We start from the raw sequence: 20,960 nt of genomic DNA on the forward strand, positions 1-20,960 counted from the left end.
ATACTGAAGATATTTTTATTTTATAAATAATTATTATAAACGTATATATTTTAATTATTAAAATCGCGACGTGCAAGAAGTCCTATCCTAATCTAAAACATAAAAAAACCTCAAAAAAATGTTACTACTCACAGGTATAAAAAATACCTGCGGTCACTATGCTCGTCAAAAATTCTACGTATACAACCAGTCACCTGTGCCGATTTGAACCTTTCGTCCTACGACATGATTAAGTGACCGGAGGAACATAAATGCATGCGACTCACGCGATAGATGCGAAGATGCTGCACTGAACCAAGGAAAGCCGTCGTGAAGATCGTCCTCAAGCAGATATCACTGAGAATTCAATGGTGAAAGTAAACGCCGTGAAAAATTTCTAAAAACATAAAGATACAGTGTTATTTGTAAAAATTTAAATTTTCATAATGATAAAAATTGGGGGTCTAATAATTTAAAACATTTTAATTTTATAATTATAATTTTACATTTGACTTCAATGTAAAGAGAGCTATAGAGAATAGAATTAATTCAAGTACAATGTGCTAAAGTACTTACATTCTTAGTTTTTGAAGCATCGTGAGATTGTTAGAGGATAAGGGGAACTGAGAAGGCATCTGAGGATCTGTAATAAAACATAACACGTTAGGATTTGTATTTAAAGGCAAAGTACAATATCAAAATAATGAAATTATCTATTGGAGATAATGAAACATTCTTACATTCTTGGCTTGTCACTGTTGAATATTCCCCCAAAAATACAACAAAATTCACGCTGTGAAGAGTCTGCAATAATACGTTAAACATTATACTATGTTATCAAATTTGAAAAATCGAATAAATTGAACTATTTACTTACGGTCTTTATCTCCTGGAGAGATCTTATCCTCTTGAGCACTGACTCTAATATACCAAAAACGAATGTTGAATAAAAAAAAATATAAAAAAAGAAAAAACGACTATCAACGCGCGCGTTTAAGCAATACTCGGTGGACTCACTGACTCTAACTTCGCGAATTATAATTTAAATGAATTAATATGCTATTTTACTCAAAATGATATTAATGACTCTGATAACACTGACTCTGCCGACCGCATTGCGCGCGGTCACAAAAATTTTCTGAAAATAAAGCTGATTAGAAGGGGACGGGGAAGGGCAAAGAGTATGTTTATTTAGAAAATACTGCTGTTTTTCCAGAAAATGATTATAAATTTAAGTATGCATTAAAGATATTAGTTGAATAGTACAAAATATTTCTCAATATTTGCAGAAATATTTGCACAAATTGTATTCTGAATGTTCGTTATTACAATATGAAATATACACATTAGTAATATAATCACGTCACGTGTTATAAATATTAGAAAATGTCTGCACAAATAAAAATTTTGCAGTTAAATATATTTAGAGAATCATACACATCTGAAATCTTGCTCTGAATGGTTTAATTCGAAAGAAGTATACTGTAGCAAAGTACAGTATAGCAAATTACGAAACTGAATTTAATAATCTAATGCAGTATATATCCATTTAAAAGAACATATATACCATTAAGCTACTACGATATCCATATTCGAAATAAAATATTAATTGATTTAATTTTTTCTATTTTCATCTTTGTATTCCAAATAATTACGAAATTACATATTGTGAATTGTATATCGAATATGTATATACATATATAAAATGTATACCAAATGTTACCCAAAATGTTACCAATTTTCCGTGAAAATTCATCAGATTGTGGCGTCTATGCAGTCTATGCCATCTTTGCAATCAAGGAATAACCTGTACAAAAAGAAATCAGAAGTGTGAACAAATGTGTCAAATAAAGGCAAATGTGTAAAAATGAAATGATAATTAACTTCAAATTTTATTAAAAAACGTTCGAGACAAGCTACAGGTGACCGTGAGTAAAATCGACGATTGAAGAAAAACTGGCGTGGAAAGTTTCAAAGCACTACACGATTTCCTTTTCGTAATGCTCAATAAATCGTTAAGCACGTGCTTATTAATTAAATGGTACTACTAATGAAATGTAAATGGAAGTAAAAGAGTATCGAAGAAGCGACGCCATCGAAAAGACGCCACCGATAGATTTGAAGAAGTTACGTATTAATGCGACGTAATGTACGTTGTTCACGAAATCCAGCAGCCGAATGACTCTCTGCCACGCGTCTCATCCTTCAATTGAGAAAATAGTAGGGGATGGGGTGATCCTGTCTGAACAGGCACGATAAGTAAGACGAACATAAACATTGTGTTCGTGTTGTTGTTTTGAAATTCGAGGCCTTCGAAGCTTTTTACGCCTTATTCTATTTGAGAAATGGAAAATTTTATTATATTACACACTAAAATAATTATCTTAACTATCAAGTACGTACATTTTTAATAAATTATTGTCGAGTTTGATATTAGAATTGTTAAAAACTTGGCAATATGAAATTAAAGAATCAACGAATGAATGGAAAATGTTAAAATAAAAGTTTGTATGTAAAAGCATATAATAAAATACATGTGTATATGTAACATTAAGTTAATTACAAGGTTACAATATTTCGACTGATTAAAATTGAAATTTAATTAGGGTATAAAGTTATAAATAACTTTCAGCATATTATGTTCTGTTCAAATGTTTATATGCTATTATTTCTTTGACTGTTGAAAATTATATTTATAATTATTAGGTTAAACCTTACCTTGAGTTGAAGCCAAAAATGCACATTTTAAAAATTTAAAATACAAACACAAATCCAACAATTATTCATTTATATTTTTATATGAGAACTTTTGAATGATACTTCTTTCTGGATGATTCTTTTGGATAAAACTTTCTTCTTTACTGATGAGATGTGCTCCTTTCCGCCATGTTTCCGGTTTAAAACTCGAACGTGAAAAATATCGATATGTTCGAGAATCGTAGGATGTGTATTACGTACTTCTCCGTTGGCGCTGTAATCGTATGTTTTACACGAAATGATAACTGAGAATAAGAAATAAAAAAACTCTGATCTAAATGAAATATACAAAATTCATGAGAAATTCTTAAAAAAGGAACGAAAATATTCACACATTTGATAAAAGATTACTTTAAACTGAAACATGAGAAATTTTATTATATTACGTAGTAAAATTAGTATTTTAACTATTAATTACATTCTTAATAAATTATTGTTTAATTTAGTACTGGAATTGTTAAGAATTACATAACATATCCATTCTTCAAAGCAAATTTTAAAAACTTTCAAAGTAATATTTAAAACTACTACTTCTGAAACCAATTTGTCGCGAAGTGTCTTCTCGCTCATATCAATTTTTTATATTGTAACCTATTATGTCAATATAATTATATTAATTTTAATGCATCATTATTAACATTCAAAAACATAATGTGCAAGAAAACCTGAACTAATAAATAAAACACAAGACAAGAAATTATAGATATAATAAGTACAAGAAATTATAGATATAATAAGTACCTGTATCATTGTTCAATGAAAGTTCTACATAATACAAATAGTCACCAGTATCGATTCAAATCTTTCATTATGATATAATTGAGTGACTAGAGGGACAAAAAAGCATGCGGTTAGATGCGAAGAACGTTTTCATCGATATAGTTGTAAGCCAAAGAAAGTCATTATGAAGCCTGTTATCAAATAGGAATTGTCAAATCTCATGGAGAAATTAATGGTTGGAAAAAATCTGTAACAAAGTATAGAATAAAATTTTAAATAATGAAAGATCTATATCTATTTCTATTGAACATAAAATTTTAATGATGACATTCAATTCAAAAATGAAAAATTTTAACTTATAACATTTTCAATTAGAATTTATTTATTAATTAATAGTATTAAGGCAAAATAGAAGAAATAAAACAAGTTGAAATGCAAAAATTCTTACGTGTTTAGCTTTGAAGCATCGTTATATCTTTTCAGGTAAAGTTAAGACGAAAAAGTGAAAATTGTGAAAAACCTTTAACAAAGCGTATGAATTATAATTAAAACATTTAAAAAAGAATTAAAAACATTACATAATTATTCTTAAAATACATTATAGATTATTAAAAAAAACTAAAAAATAAAATTGTGTTCAAAAAATTTTAATAATAATATTAAAATTTTTGAATGTCCGTTATAGTTTGAAATAATTTGTACTAACCAAACATGGCGCTTTATTCTTGTCTGCGTAGTATGAAATAGATGCGATGCGCAGAACGTATTTAAACTTGAGTGTGATAGCGTCTCTTTATATGTGAATTAAATATTAAATAAATATTACGGATTATCCATTAGAGAAAAGTCAAATATAAAAATACATCTGCCTTCATTAGAATAAATTAAATGTTATTATATCTCTATAAAAAGTTATCACATTTACTAGTAAACGTGACATTTCCTTCGAGTGCAACCAGTAATCTGAACAAAAAAAACCAAAAATATATTGGAGGAATATAACATAAAGGAATATAAAAATATACATTTTACCGACTTAACAGTAGCACGGAGATATAATGATGAAAGTATTACGCAGTTATTAAACATCCCGCAAAATGACAAATCTTAACGCCATGATTTTCGACAATAAACTAACCTTCTGCGCAACAAGTTCGCGTCGTGAACTAATTTGGTGAGATGGGGATTAAATATGAAAATCGGTTGATATATGGAGAAGTAAAGTATCCTGTAAAAATGTTTCCAATCATTTATTTATAAATAATGCCTTTTGCGTGCTGATTTAAATAATGAGAATAATATAGTTGTAATAAGTTATAGAATTTAATATAATTGTAAAAACTTACAAAAATCTCTTATGAATATATTGTATGTTCATCCTATTTATGTTCATTGAATTGGATATATGTTATATATGTAATATCTCTTTTAACTAATACTTCTGTTCTAAATTATAGACGCATTCAATAATGCAACCTCAAGAGCTATTTGGTTATAATTTTTATTTCACAATTTTTAGATAATACTTCTTTTTACTGTGCTTGCTTATTGTATCCAAATCTAACACTTCTACATTGCATCCTAATATTAATAGACCCATCACAAGAAATGTCGATCGTGTTCGAGAATCACAATATATAATTGCGTATTTTGCCATTTCATTGGCGCTATATATTTATTTAAACTAAAATCATTGCGCGCAAATTTCGAATAAGGATATATTTTCTGACGTTAATGATTTTGATTTTTTCGGAGATTAAATGCGATGTGTTCTTTACAGCTTTGAGAGTCATCGATAGGAGCTAACTTCAAGCTTCTTTCGATTTTGAACATTCCTTTTCAGTCACGAATCCTAGCTTAAAAAGCGAACATTCCTTGCACATTCTTCGAATTAACTGGCAAACAAGGATACAACACTTTGATATTTCTATCTTGATAATATTTATTTTGATAAAAATTTCATATATTTATCTCTTAAATATTCTCGGCATTCATTTGTATATTTGATTTATTTATTTATATTTTATGTTTCCTCCTTACATTTGTTTGCACAATTGTATATTCTGATTGACCTATACCTCTTTTGATTAGTTTATGTACATAATAATCTTTTATGTAAGTAAAGAATCTGAGGAAAGTTTGGATTAGGTTCCAATTTAACTTCACTTCGAAAATATAAATTTAAACATTTCAGTCTGAATAATTTAAAAAGATTAGAAGGGAAAATAAAAATACATTGAACATATAGGTTTGATTTTCAAGTTAACAAAGTATATTTGCCCAATTCTTATTCTATGGCAATATTTTCCTTGCATAAAAAATTACTGTTTTCCACGAAATGCATTATAAAACTAATAAAATTCCACGTGATGCGTGCGTGCTATTTATACGTGATCAGTTTGATTTAATTTGACTTTCAAGACGGACCAATCACGATGTTTCCTATTCAAGAGCATGGTAATCAAAGACTGGAATAATATTTAACATTTAACTATGGCATATATGTATATATATATAACATTTCATTATGTACGTATATAATATTTGTATTAACATCTACATACATCTGTACATGTGAGCAATTTATAGATATAATTTACATAAATGCAATAAAAGTTAGAAAGATATAATTTCCTGTACAGAAAAAACTGCATAAATTGGTCTTACAATGTAAAAAATATATAAGAAAAGTAAGTAGTTAACTGTGTGTCTAAACAAAACTTATTTAGAGATACCTATTTACAATTATGTTTGTCAAAGAATTTACCTAGTATAAAGTAGTACTTATTGCAACATTACTTTGCTTATTTCACCATTATCTGAACAATTGAAGTTCCAACTGTACGAATAATGACACACAAATAATTGTTTACTACCAATTAAGTAATAAGTAGTCATATTTATCATCAAAAAAATCGTGCATATGAGTTCATAAAATCGAACAAATTATTGCATCTTCTTCGTACTATCAATAACATTTCAACCTAAGAATATGCCTGAAAATTCGATGTATATTAGAAAATTCTAAGAAAAAGTACTTGGTATTAAAGATACATTCTTTCAGGTCATATTCCGAGATAACTGCAGAAAATGAATGCTCCGCAAATACTAAGAATAATCAATATGATGACGAACCAGAATGGTAGTGTGTCTGTAATAGAAAGATTTTCAAACATTAAGATTATCAAAACAATGCAGAAACATATTGAAATATTATTTAATTACTTACGTCTAAATGGTATACTATGTATACAAATTTTGTTATCCACAGAAATACTAATAACTGCAGTTTCAGTGTTACTAGCAATAGTAGGACTTTCTAACTTAGTTGGTAAGAACTCTAGGCCAGTTACAAACATACTATGTGCACCAGGTACATGCAAAGCTCTCCTCAAACTGAATGCGACATATATGTCCACGCTACCAGAAAACATTGTTCCAACTGCCACAAATTTTCCATCATCTGATACTGATAAAGCAGACAAAGTTTCTTTATAGGGCACTGCCTTAACAATACTTCCAGATTCCACATCCCACAATTGTAGAAAACTAATATTCTTTCCAATCACTGCATTGGAAAGTATAAAGATTTGAGCTTTAGATTTTTCCTCCAACTTTCTAAACCTGCATCTTTTATACATATATTTCAATCCATTTGGAGGTGACCAAGTTAAATCTTTGAACTTAGAACCATTGCTCATGTTCCATATAAATGCTTTGCCATCTTTTGCTATGCTTGCTATTAATGTACTATCTGGACTGAAATCTATGTCATCTATTTCTTTTGTATGAGCATCCAAATCATGTAATTTGTGTAATTGTGGGAATTTCCATAATCTTATATGACCATCCATGCCACCAGTTGCCATAAATTTTCCATTTAGACTTATTCTAACAATCCTCTGAAGTGGTTCTTCTTCACTGTAAAAATTCTTATTGTTTAGAATAATTATTTTAAAAGCAATTATTTTTCTATATTTTGATGAAATTATAGTTACCTGAAATCTGTTTGTACACTATCTGCTGGTTTTACTATCAATTGAAGCTTTTTACTTTTAATATTTGAGTTGTCATCCTTAATTTCCTCTATCCTCTCTTCAGGTGTAATAGTTTCTTCTACTTTATCCGTATTCTTTCTATGTCTAATGCCTTCTTTAGAAGTACTATTAGTTCCTTTAATAATTTCTCCATTCTTCGTAGTTACCACTTTACTAGTTACATTGTACAGTTGACAATGACTTTCTTGACCAGCTGCAATCCAGATTCTCTTTTGATCGTTATATGTTGTACAGTTCATAACAACACTGGGACCTGTTTCATGTCTGGTTACTTCTTCCGCAATGAACTGAGATCCATTATGAGACAATTCAAATATTTCCTATTCATAAGGAATAATTCAATTCAAATAAATTACAAAATTAATCTCATTTTTAATGCATATGAGAATTATTTAAAAAGAGAAAGAAATTTCTTACAAAGCCATTAGCAACTCCAGTCTTTGAGGAACCTCCGCCACCACCGACCAGAATGTGCCTCCCCGTCAGCATCTGCAGCGTATACAAAGGGAAATTCACCCTGGCCAAGAGATCACAATTATTCCTCCTGGAAGGCATATTGTTCCGAATGATTAATATGCCACTATGAACGTTCCCGCTTTCGTCACCGTTTAGACAGGTGTTTACTGATAGCCAAAGATCATGGCATATCAATAGGCTAAAAAATCAAGCTCCTGTCGAATTTCCTAATGTTTTTTCACAGCGTACAACCACGGGACTCGATTCAACACACGTTCAACATAAGTCTTTCATGAAAACAGACGGCAAAACAGTGATGAACACGTATTCAATCTCGTCTTCTTCTGTTTCCTCAATTCACCACGAGATGACTATAGTGTGATCTTCTAAATTCAACATTGAATGTTGTAAAATACTGCGACTGCAAACAGCATGGTTGTTACACGTTATTTCCAGATCTCAAAGAGACAATTAAGTAAATTTTGATATTTCATTTTATTTTTAATCATATTTATGAAATTTGTTACATCTAAGGCCAATTATGATATAAGAGATATTAATGTTTTAATTTTTTGTCATATTTAATAAGAATTTTGATGTTTTGTGTTGTTATTCAAACGAAGTTATACAATGAAAAGAATTTGATTTTGATTTTAAGGTTTCCTGGGGTCATCTTTCAGTCAAAAACAAAAAACATTTACCGAAACTGCGTCCGAAGGGAAGGTACGTTTATGTTATACCTATTTAATGTTATACCTACTCATTGTGTTAATTATAGTATAATGTGAACATATAATAATCTGTGTTACCTTTCTTTTTTTTTTTTTTTTTAGAAAAAAGGTGGTCCCCTGGCTGATCAAGACCGTATCTTCACAAATTTATATGGTAGACATGATTGGAGATTGAAGGGTGCCCTGAAAAGAGGAGATTGGTACAAGACTAAAGAAATCATTGAAAAGGGTGCAGACTGGATTATCAATGAGATCAAGATATCTGGGCTAAGAGGTCGTGGAGGTGCAGCTTTTCCAACTGGCATGAAATGGTCTTACATGAACAAGCCCTCAGATGGAAAACCAAAATATTTGGTAATTAATGGAGATGAGGGTGAACCTGGCACCTGCAAGGATCGTGAAATCCTACGTCATGAGCCTCACAAATTGTTAGAAGGTTGTTTAATTGCTGGCAGTGCTATGGGAGCTTGTGCTGCTTACATCTACATCCGTGGTGAATTTTATAATGAAGCATCAAGTATACAAGTTGCTATTGCAGAAGCTTACCAAGCAGGTTTGATTGGCAAGAATGCCTGTGGCTCTGGCTACGATTTTGATATCTTTGTCCAAAGAGGTGCAGGAGCATACATTTGCGGAGAGGAAACTGCTCTCATAGAATCTATCGAAGGAAAACAAGGAAAGCCAAGATTAAAACCACCATTTCCAGCTGAGATTGGATTATTCGGGTGTCCTACTACTGTTACAAATGTTGAAACTGTCACAGTATCTACTGTATGTATTTACCATATACATAATAGTATCAAAAATAGACATATGTAGAAAATTTTAATTCTAAAATAAAAATTTTGATATATAGGCTATATATAAACGAGGCGGAGCATGGTTTGCATCACTTGGCCGTCCACGTAATCATGGGACTAAATTATTTAACATCTCGGGGCATGTGAACAATCCATGCACTGTGGAAGAAGAAGTGTCTATTCCTCTGAAGGAACTTATTGAAAGACATGCTGGAGGAGTAATTGGTGGGTGGGATAATCTGCTGGGTGTGATTCCTGGTGGATCTTCCACTGCTGTTATTCCTAAAAGGTACTTGTATAATTATAAATCCAAAAATTTAAGAACTTTTTATTAAATACTCGAATAATTTTCAGCGTGTGCGATACAGTATTAATGGACTTTGATGATCTTATCAGAGTGCAGAGCGCTTTTGGTACTGCAGCTGTGATCGTGATGAACAAACAGACTGATATTATTAAAGCTATTACTCGTCTCATTAGTTTTTATAAGCACGAATCTTGTGGTCAGTGCAGTCCTTGTCGTGAAGGAACAAGTTGGGTGTACAAAATTATGACAAGGTACAAGATTCCGTTGATTTATTTGTTCTTTTTATTTTAATTTGAAAAAACAAATTATTGATAATCTAGATTTGTTCATGGGCAAGCAGAAATACACGAAATAGATATGCTGTGGGAAATAACCAAACAGATTGAAAAACATACTATTTGCTTTTTAGCGGATTGTACAGCATGGCCAATTCAGGGATTGATTAGGCATTTCAGACCAGAAATAGAAGCACGCATTAAGCGATGTACGAAAGCAATATCCAATTAAGTTAAAGATATAAATATTTAATACTAGTAAACGTTCCGATGCTTGTGAACAATAAAATATGCAGCTACAAGTGCTAATGGTTAAGGCGCGAGACAACTGTATTTGGTTGCATGCCTTTGTTTATTGCATGTATTTCGTGCTTCAGGTATTATTGCTGAAATTTTCTACTTACTAGTAAAGGACTGAATAACTTGGTTAAGACTTCATTTGCTTCAATGCGTCAATAATCAGATTGCTAATGACTAAACTTAAACTTCTCAATTTTTAATGGTTTAGCAAATAAAATAGGAACGTAATTTGTTTGTATTAATAAAGAAGCAAATATCATTTTTTTAATATAATTCGATTTTTTAATGTGTCATTCGACAAAAACTAATTTCCTTGTATAATTAGAGGTAAATATACAGTTGGATCCGATAGAAATAGATATTTTAAATTTTAAATTTTATAAAATTTGTGCATGAAGGACACAGTATGAACAAAAAAATACTTTGTCATCCCTTATCTTTCGTACAATAGATCTTAAAATTAAGATTAAAGTATCTCCTAAACTAATAGGTCTTTGACATACATAGGTTAATACTTTCTTTTTTTGTAGAAAATATTGAATTACATCGATTAATGGACGGTTCATCATCCATGACGAAGGAATACAATCTTTATTCTGGCGATGGAGTATAACCTGAAGAATTTGAGATTGGATAAACTAACCAGCACTATTCTCATTTTCGGTAGAATGCTGGAGAAGGCGAGTAGATGCAGCATCAAATGACAGGTTCGTTTTACGAACGGTGACATGCGAGGGAAACTTACGCGATCCATGGGATTTTCAATACATTCTGCTGAAGATCATAAAGAACATGTGAAGTTAAAATATTGAAAAGTGCTAGATTGGGAAAGCAAAAAAAGAACATGTTAAATAATGTTTTTGTAGATATTCACGAGAGATCATGATATAGACTTTTTAACTTGATACAAGTTTCAAAAGTAGAAGAACTATCGACTTATTTCAGATAAATTAAAGCTCACAATAGTAAGAAATATAGAAAAATATTATATTTTAATTTTAATCTTAAATCTCTTTAAATTAGATATGGAGGAACACATTTGAGTTGAGTAACGATAAGGATGGATGGCTCGATTATCTGGTCTGGACAAGAAGGAACAGCAACAGCAACAAAAACAATCGCTAAAGATGACAGTAGACATGCAGATTGAATTAGAATTGCCTACCATTTCCGATCAGATTTTAGTTTTATGAATAACAAGATGATAGATTGCGAATGCAAAGTAAAGATACCCGAAATCATCCAATTTGATCATGTATCCGCATGTTTGTCGTTATTGCGGCCTGGGTTGGGAATATGAAATTCCACTTCCAGTCTGGGCAGCCGATGGTTAAACCGATAGTTCCAGTCTGCGTAACATCGAACCGAGCTATCACTACTCTTTGTACCCTTTAATATTCTTACTTCGTGCCTTCTATCCGCCAGCGATCTCCACCATCGTTCATGTACCCGTCTCTATAAATAAGTCGCTGGACTCGCAAACAAGTAGAACTCTTCACGCTACTGCAATGCATCTGTCTGGATTGTGCCTAGGATGATTCTGAATGATTCATTCTAGATTCATCAATGATATTTTAATGTTCTCGATAGCATCGTAGATCATAAATGAAAAAGAGTGATCGATGGCGAAGTATGAGCATTGCTGCAACATTAACTATCTTGAGAAAAAAGTGTCTGGAGGTGTTCCATTAATCTTCCGCGGAGAGTGAAAAAAAATCGACCAATCTGATTTCAAAATGTGAAGCCTTTGTTTTATGTTCGTTTTTATCAAAGATATTTTTACTTATGTAGCAGTTGGGGAAGTAAAGCTTCTTTTTGAAAATTATAAGATTTCAAATATCGTTAAAATCACTGAAAAAATTTTTTCATAATTAAATCCATCATAATTATTAAAAAAGAAAACGTATATTTTTTATATTTTTATATGTTTTATTATATTTATATTTTTTTATGTATGAAAGAATTTTCAAATATAAAAAAAATAATGCATATTTTGAACCAAAATTCATGACTTCTAAGGGATCAAATTCAACAGTAATAATTAAATTAATTTTGATATCATTAAAAAATATGTAGGAGCAATAAAACTTTAGTTTTAAAATTCTGTATTCGAATTTTCATGTTTAATGAACCTTTGATACCAAAAACGATCTGTGGTTAAATTAGGAAATCGGATTCTTGTTGAGTTTCCCAATTTTTCTCAATATACAACATAATCACGGGACTCGATTTACGCATGTTCATCACAAGCTATTTGTGAAGACACGTCAAAGCAGTGATGAACACGTCTTCAATCTCGTGCCACTCCATTTCGTAAATGCACCACAAGATGACTATAGTGTAATCTTCTAAATAGACAGCTCGATGCTGTTAACGTCTACAAAGTCGCAAACAGCAAAATGGCTGGTGCCATTGTCCGCAATTTTCAGGTCCCAAGGAGACAATTGGGTAAGTTTTGATAGTATTTTGTTTTATTCATTCAAAGCCAACTATGACATATGTAAAAGATATTGATCGTTTTTCATATTCAATGTGAGTTTTAAAAATTTTGCTTTGTACGACGTAAATGACGAATAATAACAAGGTTATGTAATGAAAAAAATTCAATTTCAATTTTAAGGTTTCCTTGGTTCATCATTAAGTGGCCAGCAACAAAGAACATTTGCTGATGCTGCGCCTGAGGGAAAGGTACATCTATGTCATTCGTGTTTTAATTCATGCATATTTTATTGCGTTATACTATATTGTATACTGTGAGTGATAAATATTATTTATTTATTTTTTTTTTTTTTTTTAGAAAAGAGGTGGTCCCCTGGCTGATCAGGACCGTATCTTCACAAATTTGTATGGCAGACATGATTGGAGATTAAAGGGTGCCCTGAAAAGAGGAGATTGGTACAAGACTAAAGAAATCATTGAAAAGGGTGCAGACTGGATTATCAATGAGATCAAGATATCTGGTCTAAGAGGTCGTGGAGGTGCAGGTTTCCCATCTGGCATGAAATGGTCTTTTATGAATAAACCCTCAGATGGAAGACCAAAATATTTGGTAATTAATGGAGACGAGGGTGAACCTGGTACCTGCAAGGATCGTGAAATTCTACGTCATGATCCTCACAAATTAGTAGAAGGTTGCTTGATTGCTGGCCGTGCAATGGGAGCTTGTGCTGCTTACATCTACATCCGTGGTGAATTTTATAATGAAGCATCAAATATGCAAGTTGCTATTGCAGAAGCTTACCAGGCAGGTTTGATTGGCAAGAATGCCTGTGGCTCTGGTTATGATTTTGACATCTTCGTTCAAAGAGGAGCAGGAGCATACATTTGCGGGGAAGAAACTGCTCTCATAGAATCTATTGAAGGAAAACAGGGAAAGCCTAGACTAAAGCCACCTTTTCCAGCTGATGTTGGATTATTTGGATGTCCTACTACTGTTACAAATGTCGAAACCGTCGCAGTATCTCCTGTACGTATTTACTACATACATAATGGTATTAAAAAAGAGATGTATGTAGAAAATTTTAATTCTAAAATTAAGACTTTGATATATAGACTATATGCCGACGAGGCGGAGCGTGGTTTGCGTCATTCGGCCGTCCACGTAATCATGGAACTAAATTATTTAACATCTCGGGGCACGTAAACAATCCTTGCACTGTGGAAGAAGAAATGTCCATTCCTCTGAAAGAACTTGTCGAAAGACATGCTGGTGGAGTAATTGGTGGATGGGATAATCTGCTGGGTGTGATTCCTGGAGGATCTTCCACTCCTGTTATTCCTAAAAGGTACTTGTATAATTATAAATCGAAAAATTTAAAAACTTTTATTAAATACTTGAATGATTTTGCAGCGTATGCGATACAGTGTTATTGGACTTCGATGATCTTGTCCGAGTTCAAAGTTCTTTTGGTACTGCAGCTCTGATTGTTATGAACAAACAGACCGATATTATTAAAGCTATTACCCGCCTCATCAGTTTTTATAAACATGAATCTTGTGGTCAATGCACCCCCTGCCGTGAAGGAATAAGTTGGATGTACAAAATAATGAGAAGGTACAATAATTATTTTATTTGTTTGCTCTTTTCTTCTTAATTTAAAAGAATAAATTATATATCGAATATCATGTGTAGGTTTGTCCAAGGTCAAGCAGAAACACACGAAATAGATATGCTGTGGGAGTTAACCAAACAGATTGAATTGCATACTATTTGCGCTCTAGCAGATGGTGCAGCATGGCCAGTTCAAGGATTAATTAGGCATTTTAGACCAGAAATAGAAGCACGTATTAAACAGCGCAAAGCAGCAATATCCAATTAAGCTAAAGGTATATTTAATACTAGTAAACGTTCCGATATTATGACCTTGAAAAATGCAACTAGAAGTGTTGGTGTATTTATATCTGTAAGTAATTGTATTAATTTACAATGTATATAAGACGATCAATACAAAATGCGATGTAGTGAATTTCCTATGTATTTTTGCCGAATCTTCCTCAACTTCTAATGGTTTGGCAAATAAAATGGATAGAAAAACGTAATTTGTTTATATTAACCATTTTAATGCCATGCGGCGCGTTTACGCTGTTCAGATTTCGTATCAAAAGGTATTACTGCATTTAATCGCGATGCTTCATTTATGTTCAAGTGCGCTCGCATTCAGCGCATTATAGCGCGTCTTAAGTCATGCTTCTAATCTTCTTTTCAATTAAACACAAACTACATATACAAATAAACAGTTTTTACTTTATCTATTCTTATTTACATATACTTTTATGTAGTAAAAATATGCTGCCAACATTTTTAAAAATATAAACAAGGATAATATAAAATATATATTGTATATACATAATAGATTAAAAAGCAATATAATTATTAACATTTACTATTACTTTTGAAACATATATGCTTATCAAGACATAATGGGTGAATCCCTTTCTTGCACTGTACACAAATTAAATTTGATCTTTTTATACCATTATCTTTATTGCTACAAACCACGCATTGTCTTAAATTTCGTCCCGGTAATTTCATTAAACCAAATGTTCTTTTATCAGTATTGATAAGTTGTTGTTTCCTTTCTTGCATCCATTCACATTCTATTTCAGAAATAATATTTGATATAAATTCTAATCGTGTCATTGCTTTTCTTCTGACGATTTCTTTGTAAAGTAGATATGAATTTAACACCATGCGGGAGATTATGTTAAATGTAACTTTCTTCCAATATTTTACAGTTCGCTGTTCATCAAGATACATATATAACATTTTATCAGATTCGTCAATTCCTCCCATAGAACAATTATAAAAATTAACAATACACGGTTTTTCATTTCCATTTCGTTTTTTAATTACAGTTACATTTTCATCCGAAGCTTTTGTCGAAATTAACAATACGGGATTTTTGGTTGTTTTTTTTTCGCGGTATGCACACAAGACTACGTCTCCATCTCGAACATACTTCGTTTCATTAACATTAACTCTTTTTATATCATTAGGTAAATCTTTCCTATTATTTCTTATAGTTCCTGTTAGGTATGTACCTTTGGAATATAAATATTTAGCTAAAGCAATACTACTGAAATAATTTCCGACAAATACATGATATCCCTTATTTAGATAACCGCATTGCTCTAATAAATTTACAATAATATCATGTCCAAGTTCACGTTTTTGTGATTTAGTATTATCAGTTTTTGCATTCCGGTAGCAATAAAGATGTAGGCAATACTTGGATGACGCATCACAAAGCATCCAAAATTTTATATCCCATTGGTCCTTATCATTCGGTAAATGCTGACGAGTGATGCTCGAATGGCAAATAGTCCCTATCAAAGATTCCTCAATGGATAATTCTTTACGTGGCTTGTAGTACAATTTAAATATTCTATTCGCGTGTTCAACGATAGGAATAAATTTTGCGCATGGATCATATTTTTCATGTTCCGGTGGGAAGCATTCTTTATTATTTACCAAGTGGAAAAATCTTAAAATAAGCTGGAATCTATTCCGCGAAAACATTTTTGAAAACCAAGGTATGTTTCTTGAATTTTCGGCCCAATATGAAAATATTGTTGGTCGTTTCGTTATACCCATTTCTAATAAAACTGCTATAAATGCTTTCATTTCTAGTGCAGTAATTGGTTTCCACATTGTCATTCTAGATCTTCGGTCTGTTTCACGTAATTGTAATAATTCATCTGCGTACCTATTGGTTTCGCGTACCATCAATGTTAAAAGGGATGAATCGAAAAATAGATCGAAATATTCAATAGGTTTAGCTTCGCGAGTCAAAGAACACTGTGCTCCAGTGTCTTCAATAAAATGAAATGAATCATGTTCTGCAGGTATCTCATTGTCAGTAATTGTAGATATTGAAGCACTTGATAAATCAGCAATTGTCGACGTTGATGCACTTGTCGAGTAACAATGAAGGAGAACTTGCGGATTATCAGTATTATTATTAGAAATGTCCAAAACTTCTTGTTTCTTTCGCTTAGAAACAGATACTACATTTTCTCTACTACCATCATCTTCATTTACAGAATTTGAAAGACTGAATTTTTTGGATAGCTTTGTTTTTCTTTTTTGAGCCATTATACCTTTAGCTGATACGATACATAAACACTAAATGAAACCATTGACTAAAGATAGGATAGATTGGACATTAAATGGGGCTTCGTGTCTCAGGGGCTGAAATACTTGGAAAAAATTACTGCTTTTTGGCGCACTCTACGCTCAAATAACAATTAATTGGAGAACTATATCACAGATACAAACGAAGTATAAATAGATCTAGCATACAATGTATTTTTTTGTCCTACGATTTCGGCGTTCTAGGATCTCCTTACCATTTTTGTATCACATCCTGTTGTACCAATTCAGGCAGGTTATGCACCGCAGCGCCACTAGTGATGAAAATTAAAATAAAAAAATGTAGTGTTGCTATTTAGAATTATTTATTAAATTGAAAGTGGTAGTACTTCATTAATGAAGAAATATAATAATTTAAAACAGTGATTGATGAAAATTGAAATAAAAAATTTATTATATATTTGATTGTTTAGAAAACTTGATTGTTTATCTACTTGAAAGTTAGAAAAAATTGATCTATTTATGAGTAGAAGAGTATATTTTTTAATAACATAATTATATATGACGTTCTTTGGTTTAGTTTCAGAATATAAATGAATGCTACAAATGAATCCTCGATTTTATAAAGACTTGAACGTATTAAAGAAATGTTTTTACTGATGCTGTTTGATAAAATTATATTGTGTGGTATAAATTATTTTTTGCGAATCGTCCGTTTCCGAAATTTCAGATTGACTTTCTTAAATAAAATATCTTATGAGATCTTATTTATTAAGATGAATTCAGTGACTTGCATACGAGGTCATTTGTTCCTATAACTTATTAAAGATTAATGAGTTATTATTTAAAGTTCAATAAAATGGCGAATCGTATAGTTCGTTTTAAAGGCTCACTACAAAGGAGAGAATTCAATTTTCCAGATCATAAAAACGAATTGTTCAATGATAAAAAAACTTTTCTTCAGTAAGACGTTTGAATTTTTATAATATTCGAGAAGAAAATTATTCACCTTTACATTTGCAACATGATGTAAAAATAAAATCTAAAATAAATCTTTGAAAGAAACAAACTCAGGATTATTAAAGTAGAGACTTTCAGTTTTAAAATAAAATCAAGTTAATTGTTCTATAATTTTTTCTGACATGTTTAAAATATAACAGTTTAAAATATTGATAATTTTTCATCAAATGTATGAATATTTTCGTTTTTTTGAAATAATTTCTCATGAATTTTGTGTATTTGATTTACATCAAATATTTACATCAGTTTTTTTATTTTTTATTCCAAGTTATTTCATGCGAAATGTGCAATTGCAGCTCTAGCGGTAAAATACGTAATATACTTACTACAATTCTCAAACATCGATATTTCCCACGATCGATTTTTAAACGAAAAGGAAGCAGGTCTGTAAAGAAGGTGTTATCCAGAAAAATCATTCAGGAAGAAGTATTATCTAGAAATTCTCAGGTTAAAATTTAAATCAATGGTTGTCAGTGTATTTGTGTCGTGAATTTTAAAGATAGAACGTGCATTTTTGGCTCCAACTTAAGGTAAGATTTAACCAAATAATTACCACATATAATTTTCAACAATTAAAGAAATAATCGCATATAAACAGAACATACCATGCTGAAAATTATTTATAATTCTTAACAATTCCAATACTAAATTCAACAATAATTTATTTAGAATGTTAATAGTTAAAATAATAATTTTTTACTACGTAATATAATATAAATTTTTCATGTTTCAGTTTAAAGTATTGACAATCTTTCATCAACTGTGTGAATATTTTCGTTCTTTTTTTAAATTTCTCATGAATTTTGTGTATTCATTTTGGACCAGAGTTCTTTATTTCCTATTCCCAGTTATCATTTCATGTGAAACGTGCGACTATAGCGCCAACGGAGAAGTACGCAATACACATCCTTCACGATTCTCGAACATATCGATATTTCTCACGATCGATTTTTCAACAGGAAGATGGCGGAAGGAAGCACACCTCGTCTGTAAAAAAGAAAGCGTTATCACCTAGAAAGAAATTATTCAGATATTCTCAAGTAAAAACTTCAATTAATAGTTGTTAGATTTGTGTTTGTGTTTTGTATTTTTAAAATAAAACGTGATTTTTTGGCTTTAACTCAAGGTAAAATTTAACCAAATAATTGTCACATATAATTTTCAACAATTAAAGAAATAACAGCATATAAACATTGAAATAGAACATACAATGTTAAAAGTTATTTATAATTTTATACCAAAATGTAATTTCAATTTAGACAATTCTACAAATATTGTGATCTTGTAATATGACTATATACATATATATGCTTTTATTTCATTTACTACTCTTTTATTATTCGTTAACTTCATATATTACGTAATTCTTAACAATTCCAATATTAAATTCAACAGTTTACTAAGAATGTATGTACGTATTTAATTGTTAAAATAATAATTTTACTACGTATTATAATAAAATTTCTCATGTCTTGACAATTGACAATTTTTTATCAAGTGTGTGAATATTTTCGTTTTTTTTTTAAATTTTTAAGAATTTTGTCATGAATTTTTAGAATTTCTCATGAATTTTGTGTATTTGATTTAGACCAGAGTTTTTTTTTTCCCCCAGTTAACATTTCGTGCGAAACGTGCGATTACAGCGCCCCAACGGTGAAATAGACAATATACTTCCTACGATTCTCGAATCATGATCGATATTTCTCACGATCGATTTTTAAGCGTGAAACATGGTGGAAAGGAGTACGCTTCATCTGTGAAGTAGAAAATTTTATCCAGAAGAATCATCCAGAAGTATCTTCAAGAAAGAAGTATCCAACAAAAGTTCTCAGGTAAGAATATAAATCAATAATTGTTGGATTTGTGTTTGTATTGTGAATTTTTAAAATAAAACGTACATTTTTGGCTTTAACTCAAGGTATGATTTTACCAAATAATTGTTACATATAATTTTCGACAATTAAATAAATAATAACATATAAACATTTAAACAGAACATACTATGCTAAAAGTTATTTATAATTTTATACCAAAATTTAATTTCAATTTTAGTAGAAATACTATAATTTTGTAATTGACTGACTCATTGTTATATATATATATATAAATACATATCACAGACATATCATATTATATGCTTTTGCACACATTCTTCTATCATAATATTTTTTACATATTCGTTGATTCTTTAACTTCATACTGTAGTTCATACCGTAGTTCTTAACAATTCTAAAGAACAATAACTTATTAAAAATGTACGTATTTTACAGTTAAAGTAATAATTTTACTGCGTAATATAATGAAATTGCTCAGTTTTCAAATAAAGTACACAACAAAATTGTGTAGTGCTTTCCACGCCAATTTTTCTTCAGTCATTGATTTCACTCGTACAGTTACCTGTAGTTTATACCGTAAGCCTTTTTAATAGAATTTGAAGTTAATTATCATTTCATTTTTACACATTTGCCTTTATTTGACACATTTGTTCTCACTTCTGATTTTTTTTTGTACAGGTTATTCCTTGATTGCAAAGATAGCATAGACTGCATAGACGCCACAATCTGATGAATTTTCACGGAAAATTGGTAACATTTTGGGTAACATTTGGTATACATTTTATATATGTATATACATATTCGATATACAATTCACAATATGTAATTTCGTAATTATTTGGAATACAAAGATGAAAATAGAAAAAATTAAATCAATTAATATTTTATTTCGAATATGGATATCGTAGTAGCTTAATGGTATATATGTTCTTTTAAATGGATATATACTGCATTAGATTATTAAATTCAGTTTCGTAATTTGCTATACTGTACTTTGCTACAGTATACTTCTTTCGAATTAAACGATTCAGAGCAAGATTTCACATGTATATGATTCTCTAAATATATTTAACTGCAAAATTTTTATTTGTGCAGACATTTTCTAATATTTATAACACGTGACGTGATTA

At 30.5% G+C, this 20,960-nt stretch overlaps 6 protein-coding genes and 1 long non-coding RNA gene across 13 annotated transcripts; 3 read left to right on the forward strand and 4 right to left on the reverse strand.

Moving 5' to 3' along the window:
- Nucleotides 1-271: 271 nt before the first annotated feature.
- LOC122529303 lies at nucleotides 272-2,181 on the reverse strand. The gene is made up of 5 exons (XM_043655296.1): nucleotides 2,133-2,181; nucleotides 857-1,005; nucleotides 720-783; nucleotides 556-622; nucleotides 272-376 (listed from the first exon to the last, which is right to left on the reverse strand). Exons 1-5 carry the CDS (start codon nucleotides 2,179-2,181, stop codon nucleotides 334-336), a joined length of 372 nt encoding a protein of 123 aa, XP_043511231.1. The 3' UTR covers nucleotides 272-333.
- Nucleotides 2,182-3,590: 1,409 nt separating this feature from the next.
- Nucleotides 3,591-4,663, reverse strand: LOC122529301. Its single transcript, XR_006306782.1, has 4 exons — nucleotides 4,489-4,663; nucleotides 4,163-4,419; nucleotides 3,905-3,976; nucleotides 3,591-3,703 (listed from the first exon to the last, which is right to left on the reverse strand). It is a non-coding gene; the product is annotated as an uncharacterized LOC122529301 (long non-coding RNA).
- Nucleotides 4,664-5,705: 1,042 nt separating this feature from the next.
- Nucleotides 5,706-8,322, reverse strand: LOC122529300 (prolactin regulatory element-binding protein). The gene is made up of 4 exons (XM_043655294.1): nucleotides 7,932-8,322; nucleotides 7,455-7,834; nucleotides 6,686-7,377; nucleotides 5,706-6,607 (listed from the first exon to the last, which is right to left on the reverse strand). The coding sequence occupies exons 1-4, from the start codon at nucleotides 8,067-8,069 to the stop codon at nucleotides 6,522-6,524; spliced, it is 1,296 nt and encodes a 431-aa protein (XP_043511229.1). The 5' UTR covers nucleotides 8,070-8,322; the 3' UTR covers nucleotides 5,706-6,521.
- A 3-nt stretch (nucleotides 8,323-8,325) lies between these two features.
- On the forward strand, nucleotides 8,326-12,086 carry LOC122529297 (NADH dehydrogenase [ubiquinone] flavoprotein 1, mitochondrial-like). Of its 7 annotated transcripts, none has more exons than XM_043655287.1 (8): nucleotides 8,326-8,445; nucleotides 8,629-8,693; nucleotides 8,804-9,472; nucleotides 9,558-9,790; nucleotides 9,856-10,059; nucleotides 10,129-10,460; nucleotides 10,914-11,090; nucleotides 11,407-12,086. In XM_043655287.1, exons 1-6 carry the CDS (start codon nucleotides 8,403-8,405, stop codon nucleotides 10,313-10,315), a joined length of 1,401 nt encoding a protein of 466 aa, XP_043511222.1. In that variant the 5' UTR covers nucleotides 8,326-8,402; the 3' UTR covers nucleotides 10,316-10,460; nucleotides 10,914-11,090; nucleotides 11,407-12,086. The 7 variants fall into 7 exon arrangements, with proteins under 7 accessions (XP_043511222.1, XP_043511221.1, XP_043511223.1 ...); XM_043655286.1 differs by having other exon boundaries at nucleotides 10,129-10,322; XM_043655288.1 differs by having other exon boundaries at nucleotides 10,129-10,292.
- Nucleotides 12,087-12,688: 602 nt separating this feature from the next.
- On the forward strand, nucleotides 12,689-14,918 carry LOC122529296 (NADH dehydrogenase [ubiquinone] flavoprotein 1, mitochondrial). Its single transcript, XM_043655285.1, has 6 exons — nucleotides 12,689-12,831; nucleotides 13,004-13,071; nucleotides 13,181-13,849; nucleotides 13,936-14,168; nucleotides 14,234-14,437; nucleotides 14,516-14,918. Exons 1-6 carry the CDS (start codon nucleotides 12,783-12,785, stop codon nucleotides 14,700-14,702), a joined length of 1,410 nt encoding a protein of 469 aa, XP_043511220.1. The 5' UTR covers nucleotides 12,689-12,782; the 3' UTR covers nucleotides 14,703-14,918.
- A 338-nt stretch (nucleotides 14,919-15,256) lies between these two features.
- Nucleotides 15,257-16,978, reverse strand: LOC122529304 (piggyBac transposable element-derived protein 4-like). The gene is made up of 2 exons (XM_043655297.1): nucleotides 15,925-16,978; nucleotides 15,257-15,480 (listed from the first exon to the last, which is right to left on the reverse strand). Exons 1-2 carry the CDS (start codon nucleotides 16,976-16,978, stop codon nucleotides 15,257-15,259), a joined length of 1,278 nt encoding a protein of 425 aa, XP_043511232.1.
- Nucleotides 16,979-18,277: 1,299 nt separating this feature from the next.
- Nucleotides 18,278-19,188, forward strand: LOC122529305. Its single transcript, XM_043655298.1, has 2 exons — nucleotides 18,278-18,442; nucleotides 18,844-19,188. Exons 1-2 carry the CDS (start codon nucleotides 18,278-18,280, stop codon nucleotides 19,060-19,062), a joined length of 384 nt encoding a protein of 127 aa, XP_043511233.1. The 3' UTR covers nucleotides 19,063-19,188.
- The last annotated feature ends 1,772 nt before the right edge of the window (nucleotides 19,189-20,960 follow it).

This window comes from Frieseomelitta varia, unplaced genomic scaffold (assembly GCF_011392965.1).
Source record: "Frieseomelitta varia isolate USP_RPSP 00005682 unplaced genomic scaffold, Fvar_1.2 scaffold_283, whole genome shotgun sequence".
Taxonomy (NCBI): Eukaryota; Metazoa; Arthropoda; class Insecta; order Hymenoptera; family Apidae; genus Frieseomelitta; species Frieseomelitta varia.